This window comes from Pieris rapae, chromosome 14 (genome assembly GCF_905147795.1).
Source record: "Pieris rapae chromosome 14, ilPieRapa1.1, whole genome shotgun sequence".
Lineage (NCBI taxonomy): Eukaryota > Metazoa > Arthropoda > Insecta > Lepidoptera > Pieridae > Pieris > Pieris rapae.
This window is the reverse complement of record NC_059522.1, coordinates 8,362,028-8,385,941: the sequence shown is the minus strand read 5'-3', so window position 1 is coordinate 8,385,941 and position 23,914 is coordinate 8,362,028. Positions and strand designations below refer to the sequence as shown.

Genomic DNA, 23,914 nt, shown 5'->3' with positions numbered 1-23,914 from the left:
GAAGCGCAGATCTTGAACAAGAAATTCATAAAATTGAAATAATTTGGATCAAAATTACATTCATTCATTATATAAGTCTATTCCCGAACGTCTTTTTGAAGTTATTAAAAGCAATGGAAAGTATACAAAGTATTAAAAACAAATTCTAGCCTTATTTATTTGTGTTTTATTTCACTGATGCTATTCAAGTGACGCACCATTTTCACTACTTTAGTGTGCAGCTAGTACTATTTATTTATCTTATTCTTACTTTTTATGATTAAGCTATAGTACGTCGCTAATTAAGTTTACTTATGAAGTAAAACAGGCAACATTGAATATACAACAGAATTTATATAAATTTTGGGGGTGAGGCTATTCAAGTGACTCGGACTGTATATCGTGGTATATTATAAACCAAAATAGTTGTTTATATTGGGTATTTAAAGGATTTATAAAAAAATAATGAAAGCCATATAATTTCGATGGGTACTTTATTGTGATATTATATAGTATGTAAATATTTAGATATTTTACATTATCTATGAGCGTAAGATATGTACACCAATTACATTAAGATAAACGAAATCTATATTGGAAAAGCTACACACATAGTCTAATATGTACTTAATAGCCAAACATACACACAAAGGAATCTAATGTTTATATAAACACAAAAATTGAGTTACGTTATGATTGGCACGATAAATCTACTACCTACATCGACAATTATTTAAAAAATCTTAACCGAATTAAATTCATGTAGTTAGAACTGTTATGGTCAATGAAAATGTATACATAGAATTTTTACATGAATAAAAGAGTCACTGACAAAGAAATAGTAATTTCTGAAAACCTCTCATAATAATACATTTAAAAATCATACTATAATTTATGTATAATTTCTATAATTTAGATTTTGACCATTTTAATTTATACAACATAATATAATGCAAGAAATAGATTGATAATTATGCCTCTTTCATTATTATGCCTATTATCAATGTCAAATTAATAATTTTGTCATAAATATATGATTTTGTAACCTCACTGAAACAGGTTACATATTGAGAATAAATTTATGAGGCCATATAGGTCTACTAAATGTATAATAAAGTACGCCAAATATTTGTCATCTACATATAGGACTCTTAGGAGTAACTACTTATGCTTAAATAAACTATTTGTCATATCAACAGTCTATACACACTCAACTACATTATCCAAACATTACAGTCAAATCTCAACCCATAATTCTATATATTTCGAGAAGAAAGGATGCAAAATGTAAGTTTAAAAATACTATTTTAAAAGGAAGTTTTTTCTGGAGTAAGGTGCAGCACGAAATTCGCGATATATCTAAAAATAGTGGAGGGAATTACAAGTCTTAAATTCAAAAGTGGTTACTATAATAGGTAAAAATCGTTCCATTTTCAAACGCTTACCATTCCTAGCCAATTCGTCTGGTCCCTATACACCAGTGTCGTTCATTGAAATCTGAGGTATACATTAGCCTACATGGGAAATTGTGTCCACCGATTATATTCAATGTAATTAAAGAAATGGTCGAACTTATATTATAATTTGTATGCTAAATAATGGATTAAATTTAGGTTAATATCAGATAAAGAAATATTTTTGAAATACATAGTAATTAATACAAAGATGTTTTAATGATACTGGGATTGATATATGTATGATATGATACAATAGGACAGCTAATGTATACTTCATTATAAAATTTAAAACTATCTCTACTTTTATATATAATAGTGCCATAGTCCCTTCAAAGATTATCTACAAGATTTTAATTGACTTGACAATTTGTTTAGGCAAGATTGAGTTTGATATTTATATTTCCTCAGAATCTTAGTACCTAGAACACGTTATGTGCCGATAATACAGTATTTTGGACCAAAGTTCAACCTTCAAATCATCAAACTTATTCTAGAAAAGATATTTTACATAAGTCTTAAAGACGAGAGACGTTATCTCAATTATCTAGAAAATTAAACTATCCTAGTTATTCTAAATTGGTACAAAAGTCTATTACATATAATATAGACCATACCGCAATAAAATATCATGAAAGATGATAAAGTGGTATAGTCTTTGTTATTGAAGTTATTGTGCAAAACTTAATCTATTAAAGTGTAGTAAATTTGATTATTATATCTTAAATTCTATATCGCTATAGGTAGTGTATAAGAAAGCAAGCACAAAAATGGTCCCTCCACAAGACACACATTCTAAACCACCAGAAAATAGGTTCCACAGTAAAGTTCCTATTCAAAAGGAATTGGACTTTGTGCTGGGCTAGGCCAAGCTGGCCGCATCTTTTCCAGCACATACTTCAGCTGGAAACTGGTGTGGAAATGCTACAGATACTCATCTATCTGATCATAGTCTTCATCGGGGGGTGACGGTCCGGAAACAGAAAGGATTGGCAGGCCAAAGTGTTTGACAGTTTCAATACTACTACTGTCATCGGATTTTCCTTCTTCACTGATCGTTTCTTCTCTAGGCGCTTTCATTGCACATAGCCGCTCTGATGAATCAGTCATACTTGTTAGTGGTATATTGTCGGCAGATCTGTAATAATAATTATTATTTATTTGAAGAATTTGATAACATATCATTTAAAGACAAAATGATTGTAGGTTATTCATACTCCTATTACCTTAATGATACAATAAAAACCAATTTACCAATTAAAATAACTTCGTATTAGGTAAATTATAGATGTAATGAATATGTGATACCAAATTTGATTGTTGTAAGTTTTCTTAACTTCTCTTTTATAAAAAAAAATGTACGTTGTTGTTATTTCTTTATTTGCAACTCCCGATTTTGATGTAAAATTTTAGACAAGTAGAAATTACGGAAGGGAAAATCTTCTCATCAATCATCTTATACAAGTCATTTTTATATTTAAGTGTATTTCTGATCATTCTAAGCGCGATTTAATAGTTTTTCGCAAGGGTTCGAACCTAAATCAAACAAGTTCACGTATCTAGCTATTCAAGGTTCACATATATACAAAATGAATTTTAATCGACTCGTACACATAATTATAATAGAAAAACGTAAAAAACAAAGTATACGCAAAGTTTTTTTTTTATTTTCAAAGGGTTGTATGAATATTTGATTACCTTGCTTTTCGGCACAACTTAGATTGCGACCCGTGTCGCCGCAAAAACTCGCCAGGATCAAAAGCGCCAAAGCCGGTAGGCTCCGCAGAAACAAAGATGGCGGAGTTGACCCGAGGCCGATTACACCGAGAGAGTAACCGTTCTTCACACTCGAGACTCTGTGTGTGAGTGTGTGACCAGCGCATATGCTGTAAAGAATATATATTAATACAGCCCGTATTGATTTTGTTAAATGCAGGTTCTGTCTGCCTTGAATAATTGATAACTTGATCCACAACTTCCAAACTTCTATTAACTTTCCCCATTCGATTTTGCAAACCCGTTTTACATAGACTACCTAGATCATGATCGTAATACCTACGAATTGTACATGTTCAGAAATAGATAAAATAATATCTTCTTTCTTTATATCAGAAAACAAACAATTTTGAAAATACATTTTGTATGATCTTAAATCCTAATTGGCGAAAACATCCGCCTAACATAACAGATAATTTAACAAGATAGTCAAGTAAAGAAACTAGTTCATACTTAATTGTGTATTCTTAGGTTACAAGCTCAAAGTTATTATTAGTTGCATAAACCATAACTGTATGTAAGCAAGATACTTAAAATACCACTGAAGATGTTACTCAGAAGAACGTAAAAGTAGGTCAAACTGCTGACATATTTCTAGACTTGTTTGAAGCGCATAGCAAATACTAAGTTTATATTGATTAATTTGAATAACGGGTTATGTGATAAAATTTAAAAAAAAATAGGTTTTATACAATTTTTTTTCTTATGAATTACTAGCAAACTTAGAACGAAGTTTGCTAGTAATTTACAATTTAGCTTACAGTCTAATAATATCGTTGTTACTTTAGTTAACTTATTTTAGAATTTGATTAAAGTAATAACATTAATACAACACAATACAATATAGAAATGTTTTATTAGGCGCCTCTCTAGCGCCAATATTACGATACTGCATGCTAAAGCACTTTCTGATATACAACATTTTTTGATGAGGTAACGCCTTCGATCAAGATCAAAACCTGGTCTCATTCACCACAATATCGGAAGTATAGTTCCCATCAACTATACTCAAGTGTAGTTCTCATCCAAATGACATTTTTGAGAAATAAAGTCTTTAAACCTACATATTCACATAACTAATTCATACACTAAACATAACTATCGAATATTTTGTGCTAAAGATACAAAGAAGAGCGGTTGCGTAGCATAATGCTACAGAACATGAGGTTGCTTTAATGGGATAAAATCTGATTACAAATACGATTTTCCTGCTAAAAAAGGCCTTCTTTAAAAGTTGTTTTACGGTTCGTGTATCGTATCAGATATCCGGAACTATGACAGCTGTGAAGTTGGTATATTGCACGCCGTCCGCACCTACTATCGAGCAAAACACGCTGGTTACAAAATTTATAACTTCTTGTATACTGTGATTATTTATATATCACTACATAGTATAAAACAAAGTCGCTTTCTCTGTCCCTATGTCCCTTTGTATGCTTAAATCTTAGAAACTACGCAACGGATTTTGATGCGATTTCTTTTAATAGATAGAGTGATTCAAGAGGAAGGTTTATATGAAGAAGGTGAAAAAGTACTGTTATTTTTGAGGTTTCTAATGTGATATCGTAATTAATTAAATTTTTTCCGCTTACATTGCAAACGCAGGCTCAACCCTACGAGTTTTATCAAAATAATGTACTAAGTATTGTACACACTGAAAAGGTCTACAGAAAAGTCCGTGATGGTATATGTCTATATGGTATATGTCGCGTATATTATCGAAGCTTTCCAGCGGCGGAAATAACAATACATAATAAAAACCTGCTTTTCATCAGCATTGCACCCGTGCGAAGCTGGGGCGGGTCACTAGTAAATTATAAACGTGATATCTCGTATGAACCTGAAGAATTGTGTATTCTAGAATTTTTTTTTTTTATTTCACACAAGTACCAAGGTATGTGCGTGTAAAAGTTATTACGGGTCGTAAGCGACGAAGCTGTAACGAACAAATTAGAAATGTTACTTAAACATTTTTGTTGAAGTAGCATTTCTTAGAAGTTCGGTTCTTAGTTGAAAGACATAACCAAATACTGAAAATATTTCTTTAAAACTCTTAAGTGGATTTTATAAATATCTCTTTCGAGATTGAGATTCAATAAAATACATTTAGTTAAAATAATGGCAGTCTCTACCCAAGCAATTATGAAGATCAAATTTTAATTGTTTTAAGATTTCAACAGTTTGAAATTTTAATCCTTTACTAAACGATTTTGGATAAAATATTTTTGTTTAATTATTTTCTCCTACAGAAATCATTCTTCATCCCATAGATTTTAAATCCAAGACTTGGCTTAATTTCTATATCTGTCTCTGTTTAATAGGTTGGTTTAGTAGAGTTTTGTACGGCACAAATTTTTAGTTCTAACATAGTGATTTACTACAAATTTTGGCCAGTGGACTATTAATTATGGTATGTTGACTATTAATTGTAGACATACGTGTAAAAAAGCCACTTATGCACAGCCAGGCTTCGAATAACCCCGCACCGCTCCAAAATCGAAACCTTTATTATCCTTTTACATTTTCTCTTGAATATGATGTAAGCCCATCATATAAAGCGATTCATCGGAGTCCCGTCATTTTGGAAGGCCCAAACTCATTTCCATTCTAGTTTTTTATTTCCGTTCCACGTCATTCAGTGACTTGCAAGTAACTTGATTAAGCTTTCCTAAGTCGGGGATGTTCGTTCTTTATTATCGTTGAAGTTGTGAGGAATTTAATATAATACTTAGTGGAAGCGGTGTTATTAAAACGGCTTATATATTATTTTATTTTGAGATTTCTCGATTTTTCTGCAATTTTTTTAGAAAGCTGTGTTTGATTTATGAACACTTCAAGAGAGGCTATATACCATTTCAGACAAAGACTAATTATCCGGTCATGGAGCATTCTAAAGCAATTCTAGAGCGAGCATTCTGGGTATGGGACAGTTCTAATTACATTCTCCGTCAGTTATAATTACGTCCGCCGTTCCACAATAACTCGTTTTTCTAGGCAGTTTTTGCCGCGCACCACCACTTTGTGGAATCAGCTGCCTACTGAAGTATTTCCGAACCAATTCGACTTAAGGTCCTTCAATAAAAGAGGGTACAATTTCTTAAAAGGCCGGCAACGCGCTCGCGAGCCCTCTAGCATCGGGAGTGTCCATGGGCGGCGGTATCACTTAACATCAGGTGAGCCTCCTGACCGTTTGCGCCCTGTTATATAAAAAAAATCTTATAAAAATTTTCGTTATTCAATTTAAAATAAACAATTAAAGAGATGTTCGTGTCTATCCGATCCACTAACTCGTAACAATATTTACAACAGTTAATAATTGAGCTAATCCAATAGTTTATTATATACATAAATGATTTGAATCTTGAAGCATATTCACTGTTAGACCTAGGTCTTCGTAAGCCACGTAAGAACTGGGTACTTCATTCTCTTAAGCCGGAATTACAGATTGAATTTAGTTACATGAAATTTATTTCCCTAAAAAATCGCGCAGGGCACGTAACTCAGTTGCATTCATAAAATTAATTACGTTACGAAAATATTAAATTACACGTTAAATGTAATGTCACGAAATTTTATGCCACTAATTTCTTAATGTAATTCCGGCTTAAGTGACCTGTGAATTGCCATGGAAAAAAATTTGCAACAAAACAGAAACTAGTTAATATAATAGCAGTTTTAAAAGTTGGTTTCAAAAGATTTTATTTATAGTATAGCACGTAAATCTCCATTCCTTAATTAAATTATATTATTAAAATCGGATGGAAACGGGATTTTTATTGTGAAATTTCTATTCCAAGTATTATAGGATGTATTTTCAGTTCAAACTTAAGGTTTTTATTTTTACAGATATCATAGTTCTAATAACTAACCTTTAATTCGGAGAAAAAGACAACTTGAAGTTCCTGTGGCCGATCGCGGGCGAGTCAGAAATTATTTTGCATTTGAAACAAACGCTGATTACGAACTTTCTTTAAAAATTCACCGAACCACAAAGCGAATTTTCTCTAGTAATTAGTTTTTGTGCTTCGGTTAAAGATATATATTCCAAGTTTCATATAGATATATTGAACCTAGAACAGGCATAAGCCGGCAAACCTTGAAGCGTGCTAGGCGAGGCCCAGTCGACAGAACATTATGTTATAATCCACTAGCCTGATGTCTATCTACAAATTACCGTATGACGTAATATGTTTATGTATTATGTTTTTTTTATGTAATACAACGACAACGTCCAACCTACATGAATAATTTAAATATAGATATATGGTAAGAATTTTAGTATATAATTAATTTTAATACTTAATATCAGTTTAGTAGGAGCATCAAACAATTTTAAGAAAATAGTAATATGACAGTCGAACCGTCATTTGTTTTTGTTTCAATTCAACAAAAAAAACTCTTTAGCTGATTAACCTTTGATAAATTTTACCTCAGTTTTTAAAATATTTTATTAAATTTAAAATTTCCTAGAAGTAATAAGAAAAACGTGCATGTGAATTTAATTTACGACGACAAGGCATGATACAGTTCGCTAAATGCATTTTCCACTTTACGCTAACTGCGGTACATAATTACATTCTCCGCGACATATTAAAAATGGTAATTGGAATAATCTAAGGCAGCTTTATATTTAGCTATCATTTCAATCTTTGGTTAAATCCAGGGCTACATATTCAATTAAAACTTCTTTGGCAGATAAACTTCATATTTTATTATTATATAATTTGGAAGACAAACATTGAATTTTTTTAATCCATATTACTTTAACTAACATATAAAGAAGGAAAGGCTTATTATATTATTATAAAGTGGGTTAAAATCTCGGCAACACACTAATGAATGGGTGTTCATTCGCTGCGGTAAATGCCTTTTAGGACCTCCCCGCAGGATTGTTTGTGCCCTATTCTATAAAGAGAGGGAAAAATTTAAAACTACTTTTAAAAAATCTGTGGCGCTAAAACTTTTTTTAAGGTTTACCCTCAGATTTCTGTATCTGTCTGTATTTGTCAATTTGTCAATTAGGCTAGTAGGTAATCAGCCTCTTGTGACTGTGTGACTCACACGCCGTCGACTTTTTGGGATTAGTCCCTTGCCTTATTTATGCAAATAAAGGTTTTAATATGTTTATAAAAAATATTAAGAATATATTATACAAAGCGCCATACAAAGGTCATGTTTTTGCCCTTACAAGGTACTTAATAATATACAGTCTGGAACATAAGGTTCAAACTAATAACCCCGAACATTAGAGCTGTAAATTAATGCGAGCATTGTTATTTGCCTATGTAATTAGGAAAGTTATGTCGATATGTATGCCCTCGAGGATTTTTCTTAAACATAACTTTGTAATTATGTAATACTTTGTATTAGTGCTTTTATTCAACAGGGAGGGTTGAAGCTCTTCAAGAAAAGAGCTTACCTATTCTTAAAAGGCCGGTAACACACTCGCGAGCCCTGTCATTGAGTGTCCATGGGCAGCGGTATCGGTAAACATCAAATGAACCTCCAAAGAAGAAAAGAGAGAAACGCATGTTTTCAACTTTTGTGTCTTTCTTACTGATTTTAGTAACCAGTTCTAAGAATCGCCTATGTTTTACCGCGTCTTAAGTTTCTTAATAAACTCTAAAATCAGAACAAATAATGACGCAAAACTTCTACCTTTGACGGAACGCAATATTGAATATCACCGAAACTTTGAACTAAAACGATTCTATGTATTCAGAGTAAGAATATTGATATTGTTTTAGTAACAGATAGTTGAAAAGAAACTTAGAATCCAAGCATTAAATAAATGTGGAGGCAAAAGTTAGAAAAGTGCGAAATATTGTGCGTCAATTGAATCACGAAGGTGCGTAATTTACAGTTACAAAACTGTTGGGTGCGTGACGAAAAACACGCGACTCTGGTAAATCATTTGCCCGTGATAAAACCTGTGCCAAGTTAGTCGCTCACACAAGATCTTTATAACACGATTTTAAACTGTTCCGATACAATGCGATCAAACATCTATAATTGTGTATAAAACCTCTTCATTAACCTAAATGTATAACGTGGATTATAAGTAGTTAGAAACAATTCCGTCATCATGGTAACGCAAAATCTCCAGTCTATGAAGGCCGTTTAAGATAGTTGAATTATAAAAAAATAGAAATAAGTATTATTAAGAGTTCGTGTGTGCTCTTGTGAACTTAAAATCTTAACCATATAGGAGTTAAACGATATCAATAATTCAATATAATTACTTTGTAAGCCATAGTGAAACGTGTATGCAAAAGTGCCTTCTAGACTTTCGATAACAAAGTTCGGAACAGTAACTCAACTAAGTTTGACAATGTATAACTGCCTAAGCAAAATAATCTTTCATTTCGCTTAAACGAGTTTATACCTTATAAAACTCATAAGAGCAGTGCGCAAAATCGTGTAAGCGTGCGTTGACCAACACACGTAAGCGTGCTACAGCTTACTTGGTGATCACAACCGGCGCACTGGCATTCGCAAAGGGCGCAAGCCCGCGTCCTAGCGCGGGCAGGGCTCCGCTAGCTGCCATGGTTATCATCGGGCGCGGCATGCAGCAGTGCAAACTGACAGCCGCAGTCGCGGGCACTTCGCCGGGGGTATTGGAAGCAACGGTCCAGTAGACAGCATACGTCCTGCGTACCATACCACTTAAACAATTTAGAATCATCACCAATATTGCTGTGTTTGCACTGCTAAGGAGGATTAGTGCATGGTCATGATTGTGTTATACTGTGCGCTGTCGTTATATTAGACAATTATACCAATAGTTTATGATTTATGGTGACGTTTAATTTCAATATAGTTTTACAAAGCCTTATTTACTTAAACTTAACTAAGCAATCGTACGTCAAAGTCAATTAGACCAACTAAAATGGGATTTTCGAACGTTAAAAAAAATACAAAGATGATTCTAGTTGCCCCTTCTAAAAGGTAGTTTCGTTTGGAGAAGAATTGGCAAGACACTTCACACTTGCTCCTTTAATAATTTACAATACTTATATACATTAGTTAAATAATTATATGTGAAGACACTGTACTCCTAGAATAAAACTATACAGTTCTGTTATTGTATGGAACTTATGCTTGCATAGAGTAAGCCCCATTAACACAGAATATATAATTTTGGGATGTCATTTGATGGGAAAGGATAATTATGTACCCTCCTGATTGGATCATTAGTTATTAAAGTCCAGGTGTTCTGCGGTCTAATGTTCCGTCTGTATATACAAATAAATTATCATTCCAGAGCGGTTTGTACACATATTCAACGACTACATTATGTATTATAAGTAAATAGTGAATTTTATACTAGTGATATTATTTTTACGATACATATTAAACATGAAATAGTACGACAATGTAATTACAGTTCAATTTATTAAAATGACAAAATTTAAAGGTACATTATAATTAAATCGTTCAATTTGCAATTGTTACAAACTGTGCGTTTTTCAAGGCAGTTTTTGCCGCGCACCACCACCTTGTGGAACCAGCTGCCCACTGAAGTATTTCCGAACCAATTCGACTGAGGGTCCTTCAAGAAAAGAGCGTACATATTCTTAAAAAGCCGGCAACGCACTCGCGAGCCCTCTAGCATCGAGAGTGTCCATGGGCGGCGGTATCACTTAACATCAGGTGAGCCTCCTGTCCATTTGCCCCCTGTTCTATAAAAAAAAACTACAAAATTTAAATACACCGAAATCAAGCCGGTCGGTGGTTGCCTATATGCTCTAAATCTTACGAATAACAAACATAAAGATAAACATAGCAAGTACATATACAACGTAAGATCAAGCACGGAACTTAATATATCTTAATAAAAATCTTTCATACGGTATTCAGCCGTAAAATAAATGAAACTCTTTATAAAACATCTGATTTGTGAAAGTGAAAATCCGTTAAGAAGTCACGGCTTCTCTACACAAGTCAATTTTGATATTTGCGTAAAGGATTTCCGAAGCTTTGGGCTTTTTGTTGTGATGAAATAATTTTATAACTCTAATAAATATCTTTGCAAAGGCATTTATAATATTGTAAAAGTAAGATTAGTTGCTTATTTTATATGGCAAAGTTCAATCATCGTTTTTTCGGAAGCTGTTTCATAAGTTACTATAAAATAATGTAATAAGGCAAGATCAGACCCAACTTGGTATATTATTATAAGAAATATTGCCAGCGTTAAAACGTTTTTAAATCTGTTTTCATTGTATTTAAATAATTATGTTTGAGAAGTTATTAAATTAATGGATGTATTCGCTAGTGGCCTGATCAATTATAGAATAAAAGTATTGTTAAGTGCCTTCTTATACATATTCTGCTGTTTTGCTGGTAATTTTATATGCTTATTTTTTGTAATATTTATGTTTACCATAATCGTCATGTAAAAAAGATATCCTGTAAAATATACTGTAGTTATAGCATTATGTACGACTGTAAACTTCAATAAATAATAAACCCATTTCCTTTTTTATATAAAATAATTATAGGGCACATCTATTTACAGTAATTAAATATACTCTAAAGAATTTGCTCGTTATAAGAAATCAAAAAATAAATTATACCTGTGGTTTGGAAAATCTTTTTTGTGTCAAAAACTTGACGAATGATTACCTACTTGATTTGAAAATTATATGATTTCTGTGCCAATTTATTTAGTTACACAATCATATTAATATATATATATTAAAACTAGCGGCCTGTCCCGACTTCTATTATTATTTTTTAAATTTGGTGTAAATATTAATAAGTTCTTTAATATTGTGGAACATTTCTTTTTTCTATCATCAATACTTTTCGCAGCGCATGTGATTAAAATATTTCATAAGCATTTGTTTTACACCTTGGTTAACATTATTCTAGTTTTAATAAAATAATGTTATACAAACATAAACATACATACAAAACTTTCCTACAATAATATTAGTGTATAGATTACGATCGAAGCCGCGCGTAGAAACTTGTTGAACAAAACATTATTTTCGAAAAGCTATGATTGAAATTGTACAACGTTAATAATATACAGAGTTCTGAGTAATGAACGGATAGCGTGCGATGCACATTCTCTATAAATATTGGTTATTAATGACGTAATTTCTTTTTAAGGTACCTAACCTATACACTTATATCAGCAGTGTTGGCTTAGTGGCTTCCGTGTTATCATCCATGTAGTCCAAGGTTCGATCCTCGGCTGTGCACAAATGAACTTTCTATGTGCGCATTTAACATTCTCTCGAAAGGAAAAAGAAAACATCGTGAGGAAACCGACGCACCTAGGACTAACACGTCGATGGCGTGTCAGGCACAAGTGGCTGATTACCTTCTAGACGTTATAAACATGTAATGGTTCTTTCATTTAGTACAGTAGTGAAGTATAGAGATAGCAATATTTTTGATTGTCCCAATTTGATTGACTTCTGAGTGAAATCAATTTTAATCTAGATAATATTTGTAGATACGGTAAACACAGTGCAGAACTAGTCAGTCTAAACTAACACCGCACATCGCATCGACTATAATTTCAAGAGAGATACATCTATGCACTTCGTGAATATATTTTCGTGATAACACGAAAACATACGCTGAGATACCTAATTTTACACACATTTATTGCATTGCTCGATTCTGTATTGAAAAAAGTTATGTAACGGTAAGATTCATGTAGGATTTGGTTCTCGAACCAATACGACGATGTCTTCCAAGAATAGAGCTTACTGATTTCTAAAAGGCCGGATACGCACCTGTGGGCAGTGACATCCGGTCTACGCTCACGTAATTTGTTTTGTCAAGTTTTCTTAAATAACGTACTACATATTATATTCTAGACCGCTTTATTTTTATTACTAAGGACAGAATTTCCAATGCAAAATGTATTGGAATTACTAACCAATAGTCTAGACATTTTATGGTGTAACAATGTACATAAAACTTGGAACTACAATAGTAAAAATTGATTACTCTATCAAAGTGTGAAAATTTATTTAAAACAGTCCTCGAAATAATATATATTTCGTGGTTTTGCTCTTTGTATAACGCTTTTCTTTCAAAGACGCGGTTTTAAAAGTGTCAAGTATGTCACGGCAAGTGTCGATCGGATCTTTAGACTATTTTAGGAGCTTGATTTTAGAGCAGTTTTAGTCTAGTGCCTTCAGCGTGCGACTCTAATTCCAGAGGTCGTAGGTTCGATCTCGGGTTGTGCACCAATGGAAAGTCCAGTGCCTTTCCAAGTGCCCATTTAATAGGAAAACATCGTGAGTAAACCATCTGACCCAAAAAGCCAACGGCAGGTGTCAAACACAAGAGGCTGATCACGTATTTGCCTAAAGAAATGATCATGAAACAGATACAGAAATCAGAGGGCTCAGACCACAAACGTTGTTACACCACTGATCTTGTTTTGTTTGTTATAGTTGTATAGAAACAAAATGTTTCTTTAACATTTAATTAATTATTTTATTAAGGCGGATTAAGTAAATATGATTGTTTGAAAATATGCATGAATGTATATTATTATTTAAAAAAAAACTACTTGAATCCGAAAGCTATGGATGCTTTAAAAAATTAACGGGACACTCGCACGGATTCGATCGGGTGGCACCGCTACTATGATACTATGACCCCGTTCCACTCGGATCCGATAAAAGAGTATTAGATTCTACTCGTATTTAGATTAGTCCCAATTGGCTTCACGTCTGTGTGATATTAATTTTAATTTAGATAACGTATGATACGGTAAACGTAGTACATTCCGTCTACATTAATACCTCGACAAAGCATTGACTATAAATCCAAGAGGAGTGAAAGACACATCTGTATGTTGTAGTAAATATAATAAAATACTTTTACAACGCCCGCTTACGCTAAATATTAAAAAGATTTTATTATAATAATAGATATAGTGATCAAAGAGAACGGTGGATTTAGATTCTATATAATATATGAGATAAAAATGAATATTATAATATCGTATACTTAAACCTAAAGATAACAATCAAATATATAGTATTTACAAACCTCCAAATTAATAAAATTTAAACAAATTTAAAAAGTTTGGTCCCTGTGGTAGTGTACCTTTTACGCTGGCAGCATTTCCTCGCTGCATTCCTATAATATATAATAATTTCGTTGAGCGACGAAAGCACCATCTCTGGGGTCACTATTTACCAGGCCCCAAATTAAATGGAAGTAATTACCACATGTGCCATTAAACCCCACGGCCCAAGAGTCTCTTCTCCAAAGGGAACAAAACCGAAGCTGGAAAAAAGAATACTTGATCCGTTTATTCTTTTCCGCCTACTCTGCGGCCAGCTTCCTAGCTTGTCCGAGGGAGATGTGAGGGAGATGAGACGGGGCTAACATGTATCACACATCATACATCCCATCTTCCAGGGAAAGAATATCATATTAATTATTAAAGAAATCATTAAGATATACATTAAATATAGCATTTCAATCGTGAATTTGGCTTATGTCTCTGCTAATATAATTTATAAATAATTAGATACACAAATAACAATAGAAATAGTACTATAAACGAAGTTAAATTAAAATGTCAAAATAAACATAATTACGCGATTCAACAAGAAATAACAGGCAGTAACAATGGGGAGACTTGTTCAATATTCAAGGATCTTGGCACAATGCAGTCATCTTGACGTTATCGCAAGACTACAATCGGATTGTACTTGGCTTTCAACGATTTTATGGACTGACGTAAGTGATAAATTAAAATGTATTTTCTAATAGTTAAAACAATAGAATGTCGCATACTATTCGCTAAATAAATTATAGAACAGGAGAAAAACCGACAGGGGCTCATCTGATGTAAAGTGATACCGCCGTCCTTTGCCGCTCTTAATTCCACAGGACCTTTAAGAAAGAAAAACGTACACACATTTTAAACGGATATCACGTTAGTGAATGGATTCTATGATATGTCCAATTTAATGCCGGCTATACACACTCGGCGAGAGCCTCTCACCGAGAGTCTCGAACGAGGGAACCGAGAGAAGAGCGCAATAGACTCGCGCTCGGCCTGTTTCGGGGTATCTCGACGAGTGTGTACAGCTGGCATTACAATTGTACGGTGACAGAAAACACCGCCACACAACAAGACCTACTAGTCTCTAAAACATATATGGTAATCTGAGGTCAAGATCATTGGTTACCACTGGTTTTTAATGCACATAAATGCGAATTAACAACATAGTATTCCTTGTAAAGTACACAAAATTTTAAAATGATTTAATAAATTTACGTTAATATCCGTTACTGAATCTTTTTAATTGATAAACTTATAAGTATGAATAATGATTTATAAAATATTATCACCTTCTTACATATAATATGTAGTATGCATATGTTATATATTGTCGCACAAAATATAACATATGCATACCAAAAGGTAAAATTACTTTTTTACGAAGCTCCAGAAAACCAGTAACTGTAAAACGTATGCGGAAAAACTAGCAATAAAACAGCGACCCTAATTTTGATTCAAGTCTGACATTTGCAACCTGTTGCAAAAAAGGCAAACATCTCTCACCGAATACATTAATTTTAAAGGTCACCTTGTTTTTAAATTTTGCAATTTTGACTCTTTTTCAGCTGCCCACTGAAGTATTTCAAAACCAATTCGTTTCAGGGTCCTTTAAGAAAAAAGCATACCGCGAGCCTGGCATTGAGAGTATCTATTGACGACAGAATCACTTTACATCAGGTGAGCCCGCTAAACCGTGTTGTATAAAAAAGTATAAGTTTTTAATCGGGCTTAGTATCATTATCCTTATTTATAATCCGCGGATAAAATACACTTAAATTTAGTTTCTGATATACCAACGAAGATCAAAGTCTATATTATTTCATAAATATAATTTATTTACAAAGCCATAAACTACAGTACTTATTTAAATAAATCGAATTCTTTATTTAAAAAGGCATGTAAATATTCCGCGGTCATTAAAGTGTTGAGCGCATTGCGGGTTTATAAGCCATTTCCAAATAATCAATTAATACTATGGAGGAGAGCTCGACGAAAATATACGCTCTAGTTTTCAAAGAGATTAAATAACTTGCAGTATGTACTTTATATTAATACTGGGTATGAATGCTTATCAATTAACAGTATTATAATGAAGGCTATTTGATAGAAAATCCAAGATACCTGCTATAGAAAGTAAAATTTAAACAATATTTTGAGCATTTATTTTAAATACTGAACTTAAGTTTCACAAAGAAATTTTGGTTGGTTGGACTTTATCTTGAATTAGGATAAACAGTTATATTATTATTTACAGTTAAGCTGCCTTTAAGATAAGGCAAAATAAATTTTAAATTGCAGCCCATAATATCATTGTAAAAAATAAGCAAAAAATGTTCATCAGAAAATAACATCAGAAATAATTTTCCTTTCAAAGGCGTTAAAACCTCGTTCGGGAATCTTTATGGCTAACAGAATTACGATACATTAAATTTACACTAATGGTCTCGGGTCTAAATAACCTTTGAGGTTATTAATGGCGTACTTATAGTTTTTGTTATATTTTTATTTGTTTTTTATATAATATGTTTACGGTATTTCATTAATAAAAAATGTCATACTGAGATCGTTGTTTATAATGTATGTGCAAATATGTTTTCTTGTTAAATAAACTTAAGTTTACTGGCGTAATATAAATCTCATATAGGGGATAAAGAATCGCTCTAAGCACTGCACTAAGGGTAGAACAATTTATACATTACCTAATAAGAATGAGTAATCAAAAAGTTTTGTAGGTTTGTCCTACAATCCTCTGAGTACCTATTACATATATTAATTAAACATCTTTCTTTCAAATATTGAAACGATTGTAGATTCATTTGTTTTATTATTAAGTTCCTTTATCTGATAAATAGTATAAAAATCAAACTCTTATAGAATACCCAATCATATTCCCAAGCAGGCGCTTGATTGGAACCCGCAAAGAAAGCGAAGGCGTGGCCGTCCCAAACAAACCTGGCGTCGTACAGTAGCGGACGAGGCAAAGAGAGCTGGTAAGACTTGGAGCGAGGTGAAACACGAGGCGCAAGACCGAACGCGATGGAGACTCGCTGTGGAAGCCCTCTGCCCCACCTAGGGGTTACAGGACTAGAAGAAGAAGAATAGTAGTGGTGTGTGGCAAAGTTATTTTTTTACTGTAAGATGAAATACGCTTCTAGTGATCATATCAGCGCTCACGTTAACCAAAAATATCACAAATAATAAATAAATAAAAAAACCTACCAAAGCTACACAATACGCGTTGCCTTATTTGATTTTGATTATATTTAATGTTTAAGAATACAGATTAAATAAAATAAAGTCAATACAATAACACTGTCAAGTCTCTTTAAAATCAACTCAGATCTAGAAATCCGAAGCTAAAAATATAGCGATACCCGCCAGTCATCCAATCAATGTTCTTAACGAAGAATGAAATTGGACAATTTCGTTCAACATTGGAGACAGATGTATTAGATTGATACTTTCCAGTACTTGCATTAGATATGATTCGCATTGTTCCTCGTAAATTACACGAAACTTTGCGACAAATTTCAAGGGAACTACGTTTAAGAGCACGTAGTAACACTAATGTTAAATGATGCCTTGACTGTGTATCAATTGATTTTTTTTTATTGATAAAAAGCTTGCCAACGCTTGGCACACTGTTACCACATCGCAAAAAAATCACTAAATACAATTTTAAATGTGACAAGCACTTATAGGCAAACATGACATACACAAAGATATCTAATATTAAACAAAACAAAACAACTATTTGTCAAAACAAAAAAAAAACACTATTAAAAAAAACATCAGAAACTAAACAAAAATCGATTTCAATTTTAATTTGAAAATCTGAATTTTATTTTCTAATTTTATCAATACTGGCTCGTACAGTAAAATATTGTTAGTTCATTCAGATCGGGCACAGTTATTATAAGAAAGTCAAAATATAATTAAATATTTAATAAATTGTAAAAATGTACTCTACATTTACTGCTTGTGTTAAACCCAAGAGCGTATGAGAACGTTCCGCCACTCTTTTGAATAAATAATCAAACAGATAAAGAAGTGTGAGTCACTCATAAAGGTGGCGCCACTTGGTGTACATACAAATGCATAAATTATGATCTAAGTTCAGGATAGTTTCTGTTTTAGAATGTTTTATTTTAGCTTAGTTAAAAAATCCTCAAAGAATTTAATATAGTTGTACAAGATTATATTATAATACTGTTGTAACATTAAAATATATAAAGACATTTATTGAGAAGGCTTGCTTCAGTCCAATTTCCTTTCATTAGGCTAGGCCAATGTTTGTAATTTATTAGCTAAATGTTGATAAGCATTTAAAACACGTAATCCTAGAGGCAGCATATTCGAACAAGAACGGTTAGATTTTTCCAAACTTGTCGGATTTTCAAATTTGGAATTCACTCTATTTGTTTTTTACGCGAATTTTATATTTAGGCAATCATGTTGATAGCAATCGGAAGTTGGTTTTGGGCGGAATGGAAAGCTTTTTATGTTCCAGATCCCGTTTTAGTACGCCATAAGCTTATGTAGAATATTGCCAGTTAAGCCACAATGCCTTTTATATGCAGTTACTTTAACAGGTTTTATTTTGTCATAAAATCCATAAAAATAAAGATCCCGCAATTCGGAGAAATCTATAGGCGTAAGGAGTAATTAATTGTTTTTTTAAGTACGTCGTTTGTGGTGTCATAACGTACGCGTAGAATCCTGGGTTTTTTTATTGAAATTTACATAATCTACAATTATAATACAGTGGTGATTTTGTTAAAATTATATTATGTTATAGCTTTCTATGTAGGTATTATTATATAATTTGACATAAATAATTTCAATGGCGCTTTTAATAAAATTATAAAGTTTTTTCACATAATTTCAAATTTGCGACATAGTCGTTAGATTATTAGAACCAATTCGAAGAGCGTACTTAAAAGGCCAGCAACGCACCCGCGAGACATCCGGCATTGAGTGTCCATGGGCGATATCACATAACATTAGATGAACGTTCCTGCCCATTTGCATTCTGTTCTATACAAAAAGCTATCATTTCTATTGGAAAAAAACACTGTCGTGTTGATGTTACCGAGTTGATCTACCGCTATTCTTAACAATAACTCGTTAACATATAAGATATAGATATATTATATGTGCCGGTTTGTAATCATTCCTCCAGTTTTATACTACCATATAACATTACTACACTACAAAGTTGTCTCCAATAAAACGGTTTAGTGATAGTTTCAGGTTTTATGATGTCTAAGTCTTTAAAGTTTTTGTTATACTAACTTCCGTATTTATCAAAAGTAAATAGCTCAGTTATGTTTTATTTTGGTGTTATATGAAAACTGTAACATCTAAGGTTCGCCTAATTCTGACGTGAGCTTTTAGCACAGAAAGCGCATATTCTAAGTATTCTATTAAAATTTTAATTTAAAAGTTACAAATCGTTTATACTTTTTTTTAACTTGAAATATACTTTTATTACTGATTACTTAACCTAATGCTGTCTGCATGACACTTCAGTTGATTGTGAAAGAGTCTATCAAATAAAATCTTTTTGCAGTGGTTTAATATAAATGTTCCTAGCACTTAAAACCAATACCAAACTTTTTTTTTTTTTTGTTAATTTCTAATTATTATAACTATATATGTTAAGAATATTGTAAATACCGTATATAGATTTTACCAGGTATAATTATATTTAATTCAGATTTTATTGGATTAACTATTCACGAACTTGAATCGATTTTCTTCTACGCCCACTATTGTGTAAAACCCCAAAGAAAGTTTCTAATGAGTCCCACATTGAGTCCATCAATTATAAGTTTTGTTCGAGAAAGTTAAAAAATCTGCGCGATTTTCGTTAAACTTTGACGCATTTTAGATAAGAATTTTATTCAAATAAGAATATTATATAAAAAGTTTATTTATTATTACTTAGAGTTTATTAAATAACTACGCAATAAAATAAAATATATTACAAAAATTAAAATATATTACAAAAGTCTTGTCAAGAGCACGATATATAAATATGAAAATGTTTGTGATAGTTTTTTTATTTCCATGCGTTATTATTCAGACTTCCGATCAAATATTACGTAAACAGATATACTACGATTTCTGCCCCCTTCCTCTTGCACGCAAGTGTAAGCAAAGCTCTCAAAATACATGTGTAGAAAAGTAGAGTTACTGTTGACGGAATTATCAAATAAGAAAATCAAACCCCCCTATCCCCTACAAGGCTTACGTAATACATAAACGATATAGATATGTATAGTTTTAATTAATTATTTTTTAGATAAGAATAATTTTTTAAATTGAGAATTTAGCATAATTCGTTTGTCTCATATTCTACTTACATCGTTATAAAGTAAAGGTTTTACTTAAAACAGCGTAATAAGTCTTATTTTAACAGTCTTATATAATCTATCTAATATAATTACATCACATTATTTAAAAAATGAATGAAAAATTCAATGTCCAAAAACATTATGTTTGATATAAAAATTATCACAACATTTCAAAAATCAGTACTCATTTGATACCATTAACAATGGCGTATAAACCACACAATCAATATAACTTTAATAACCTGAAATTAATATATTTGTAACGAAAATACAACCACATTTACCCGCTTCATATAATTAGTTCAATAACGTTCTTTATTTAATTTGAAAACAATACATTGCTTGATTGTTTATCGATTGAAACTGTTTTGAGTTCAAACAGAATATCTTTATGTAGAAATGTATAGGTTTCAGAGATTTTCAGGGTACGTGATAAAGCCGACAATAAATCAAATCAAAATTCATGTATTCTTGTAGGTATGGAGGGTTCTAAATTTAAATTCACTACTAGCTTCCAATCATACCAAATTCCAGAGACGGCAATTCTATCTAATTGCCAAGGTTTTGATAAATACTCAATATTTTAGGTTAAGTAAAAACCATAGAGGTGACATACTTAACTACTACAGTGGCAATAATTATAATAATTATTTAATTTAAGCAATATTGTAATCATTTTAAGCCAACTTAATCATTAGATAGCTTATAAAATAAATACAATTTAAAAAACAAAGGTAGTCATAGTAATAATTGAGCAGAAATAGCTTCATCGTGAGACTCCCTTTAATTCCTGTCTTTGAGCTATTTAACACTAGCGCGTTGAAGATAAACATCGTGAGGAAACTGGCATGCCTTTGACACAAAAGGTCGACGGCATGGACGGGTATGGCGGAAACAGAAATCGAAATGATCACGATACAGTAACAGAAACATGAAGCCCAAGTTTTAACCGAGTCAGTTCAAATCAAAATAAAACATTTATTCCAATTAGACCACCTAAAATGGCACTTTTGAACGTTAAATAAATAAATATGATTATAGTTGCTTCTTCCAAAAGGTTTCATATGGAGAAGAATGGGCAAGAAACTCCACACTAATTTTTTTTTAGAACAGGGGGGCAAACGGGCAGGAGGCTCACCTGATGTTAAGTGATAGTTATTTTACTCTTTTAAAATGGAATTTACTACATTTGTAAACATTAGTTAAATAATTATATTATGTGAAGATACTGTAATCCCAGAATAAAATTGTTTATTTTTGGTTCGTAATTATTGTAACTTATTAAGACGCTTTTTGTAGAATTTTCAGATTAAATTTTGAACTGATAAAATCATACTAACCCATACATGTAATATACAAATTAAAAAAGTTATATAGTAAATAAAAAAATAGATAAACATTTGATTTGGTGTTTCAAGTCATTTTATACTTCTAATATTATTCGTTCATAGCTGAGTGGATAATGCAAAAAATTACGTCAATTCGAGAAATCTCTTTTTTGTGAATAATAGTGTATTTTCCGAGACGATAAACTACACGAAAGGTTAAGCATCTGAACTGGTCATTGTTTTGTTAATGGCGTTGTTCTAAAAATAACATGCAGGATTCCTATGGCCTTCGTCATGCTGCAATGCGGTTCGGATCACGCTAGCTGTCTTACTGCAATCTGAGAGTCACTGCCGCCCTTGGTAAGTCACTAGTCAAATAGTGGAATTATTTAGACATTATATTGTAAGCTTTGTTACGCAATTAAAAACAAATGATGTTTATAAATAAATTAGCCACTCAAGTGATGAGTATAACTTTAAGGTTGTACTCTGAAATGAAGTATATACTATATTAAAATAAAAATCAAAGAGTAACAAATATCCATCCATACAGAATTTCGCGTTTATAATGTTACCAACCCAACTCAGATATGTCACTATTTTTATCAAATAATTAATTTTATTAATATGTGCTTAATTTGCCGCCTTTTAATTTTGTATTTATTACAAGTGGTAAAAAATATACAATATTAAATATTAGATACATAGATTAAAAAGTCTTTACGCTTAGTAATTTACCCCCAAAATTAGTAGCTAATGGCACATCAAACTACAGTATTGTATCTCTTACTGTCAGATTGTGTTAACACAGATTAAACGGGTCAGACGAGTACTTTAGTTAATACGATGCATTTAGGCTGAGTTTTAGGGGGTGAGTGATGGTAAATTTAGAAGCAAATTGAACAGCAAATACGGATAAAATCTACATTCTACATGAAAAAACATTAAAATTTCTTACATCACTATGATTCCTAAGCTCCTAACGCATAAAAAAGAAAATTATTAGTTCAGGACTATTTAATTAAAAAACAATTATGAAATGAACTCCCATCAATGGCGTGCAGTGTGAGCTCACTTCAAAATTTGCTGTCAAGACAAATATGATTTCATGCTGTAAGGACATTCATGCGTTTTGACGGGACGCCCAAAAAGGGGCATTCAACGCACCCCATGGACATTCATTCCAGCGGGTGCATTGCCGGGCCTTAAGTTAGGAATATATATTCTCCCAGCGAAATCCCCACACACAACCCCCACAGGGTTTCGATTTCGCAGCTTACTAGTTCGCGAAAAACAATCTCTCAAATCTTCGAAACTAAAATAGATTCAGTAGCTTAGACATTTAGCTCTTGGCATTGAATATAAACCCCATAAACTAATGCATAATTGTTATATAAATCATATTCTGATAATATGTTAGTAACAAAAATACGTGCAATATTAAATTTTAGCATTTCATTGAGTCATGCGTATTAATGACATTTAAAAATGGTATACCGAACAAGCAGATGTTGCCGAATGTGCCCCACAATTTCCAGCTGCTGTTGCGGCAGCTAGAGCACTGCTGCCTGGCACCTATGAAGATAAAATTATTGTAAAACCAGCACAAAGTTACATTATTGATGATGGCTAAAAAAGCGTTACGAGTATTGTATGGTACAAACTTACTACGAATGTTACTAAGGATCACAAAATGTTAGATTTTTGGGATATACTAAGTCTAGTCTAGCCTTATATACTGTTTATGATCACGCTATGACAAAAAGATAAAATAGCTAAAAGTATATACATGGAAATTGTCTATCATATTTCATAGGTAATGATATTACTATAACTATACAAATACTAGTATTGGAATAGGAAGTGAATCGTCATCTCTATAGTATATATAACCTAGATATAGGGATCTATTTGAATTTGATACACAAAGGGAATAGCCAGCCAAACCATATACATATAAAG

At 32.1% G+C, this 23,914-nt stretch overlaps 1 protein-coding gene across 2 annotated transcripts in view; it reads right to left on the bottom strand.

Moving 5' to 3' along the window:
• Positions 1-456: 456 nt before the first annotated feature.
• Positions 457-23,914, bottom strand: part of LOC110999222 — a 95,930-nt gene continuing 72,472 nt past the window's right edge. For both annotated transcript variants that reach the window (XM_022268179.2, XM_045631134.1), the window contains exons 7-9: positions 23,450-23,527; positions 3,132-3,319; positions 457-2,571 (exon numbers count right to left, since the gene is read on the bottom strand). In XM_022268179.2, the coding sequence (XP_022123871.1) occupies positions 2,358-2,571; positions 3,132-3,319; positions 23,450-23,527 (480 nt within the window). In that variant the 3' untranslated portion in view covers positions 457-2,357. The remainder of the gene's footprint in view (positions 2,572-3,131; positions 3,320-23,449; positions 23,528-23,914) is intronic.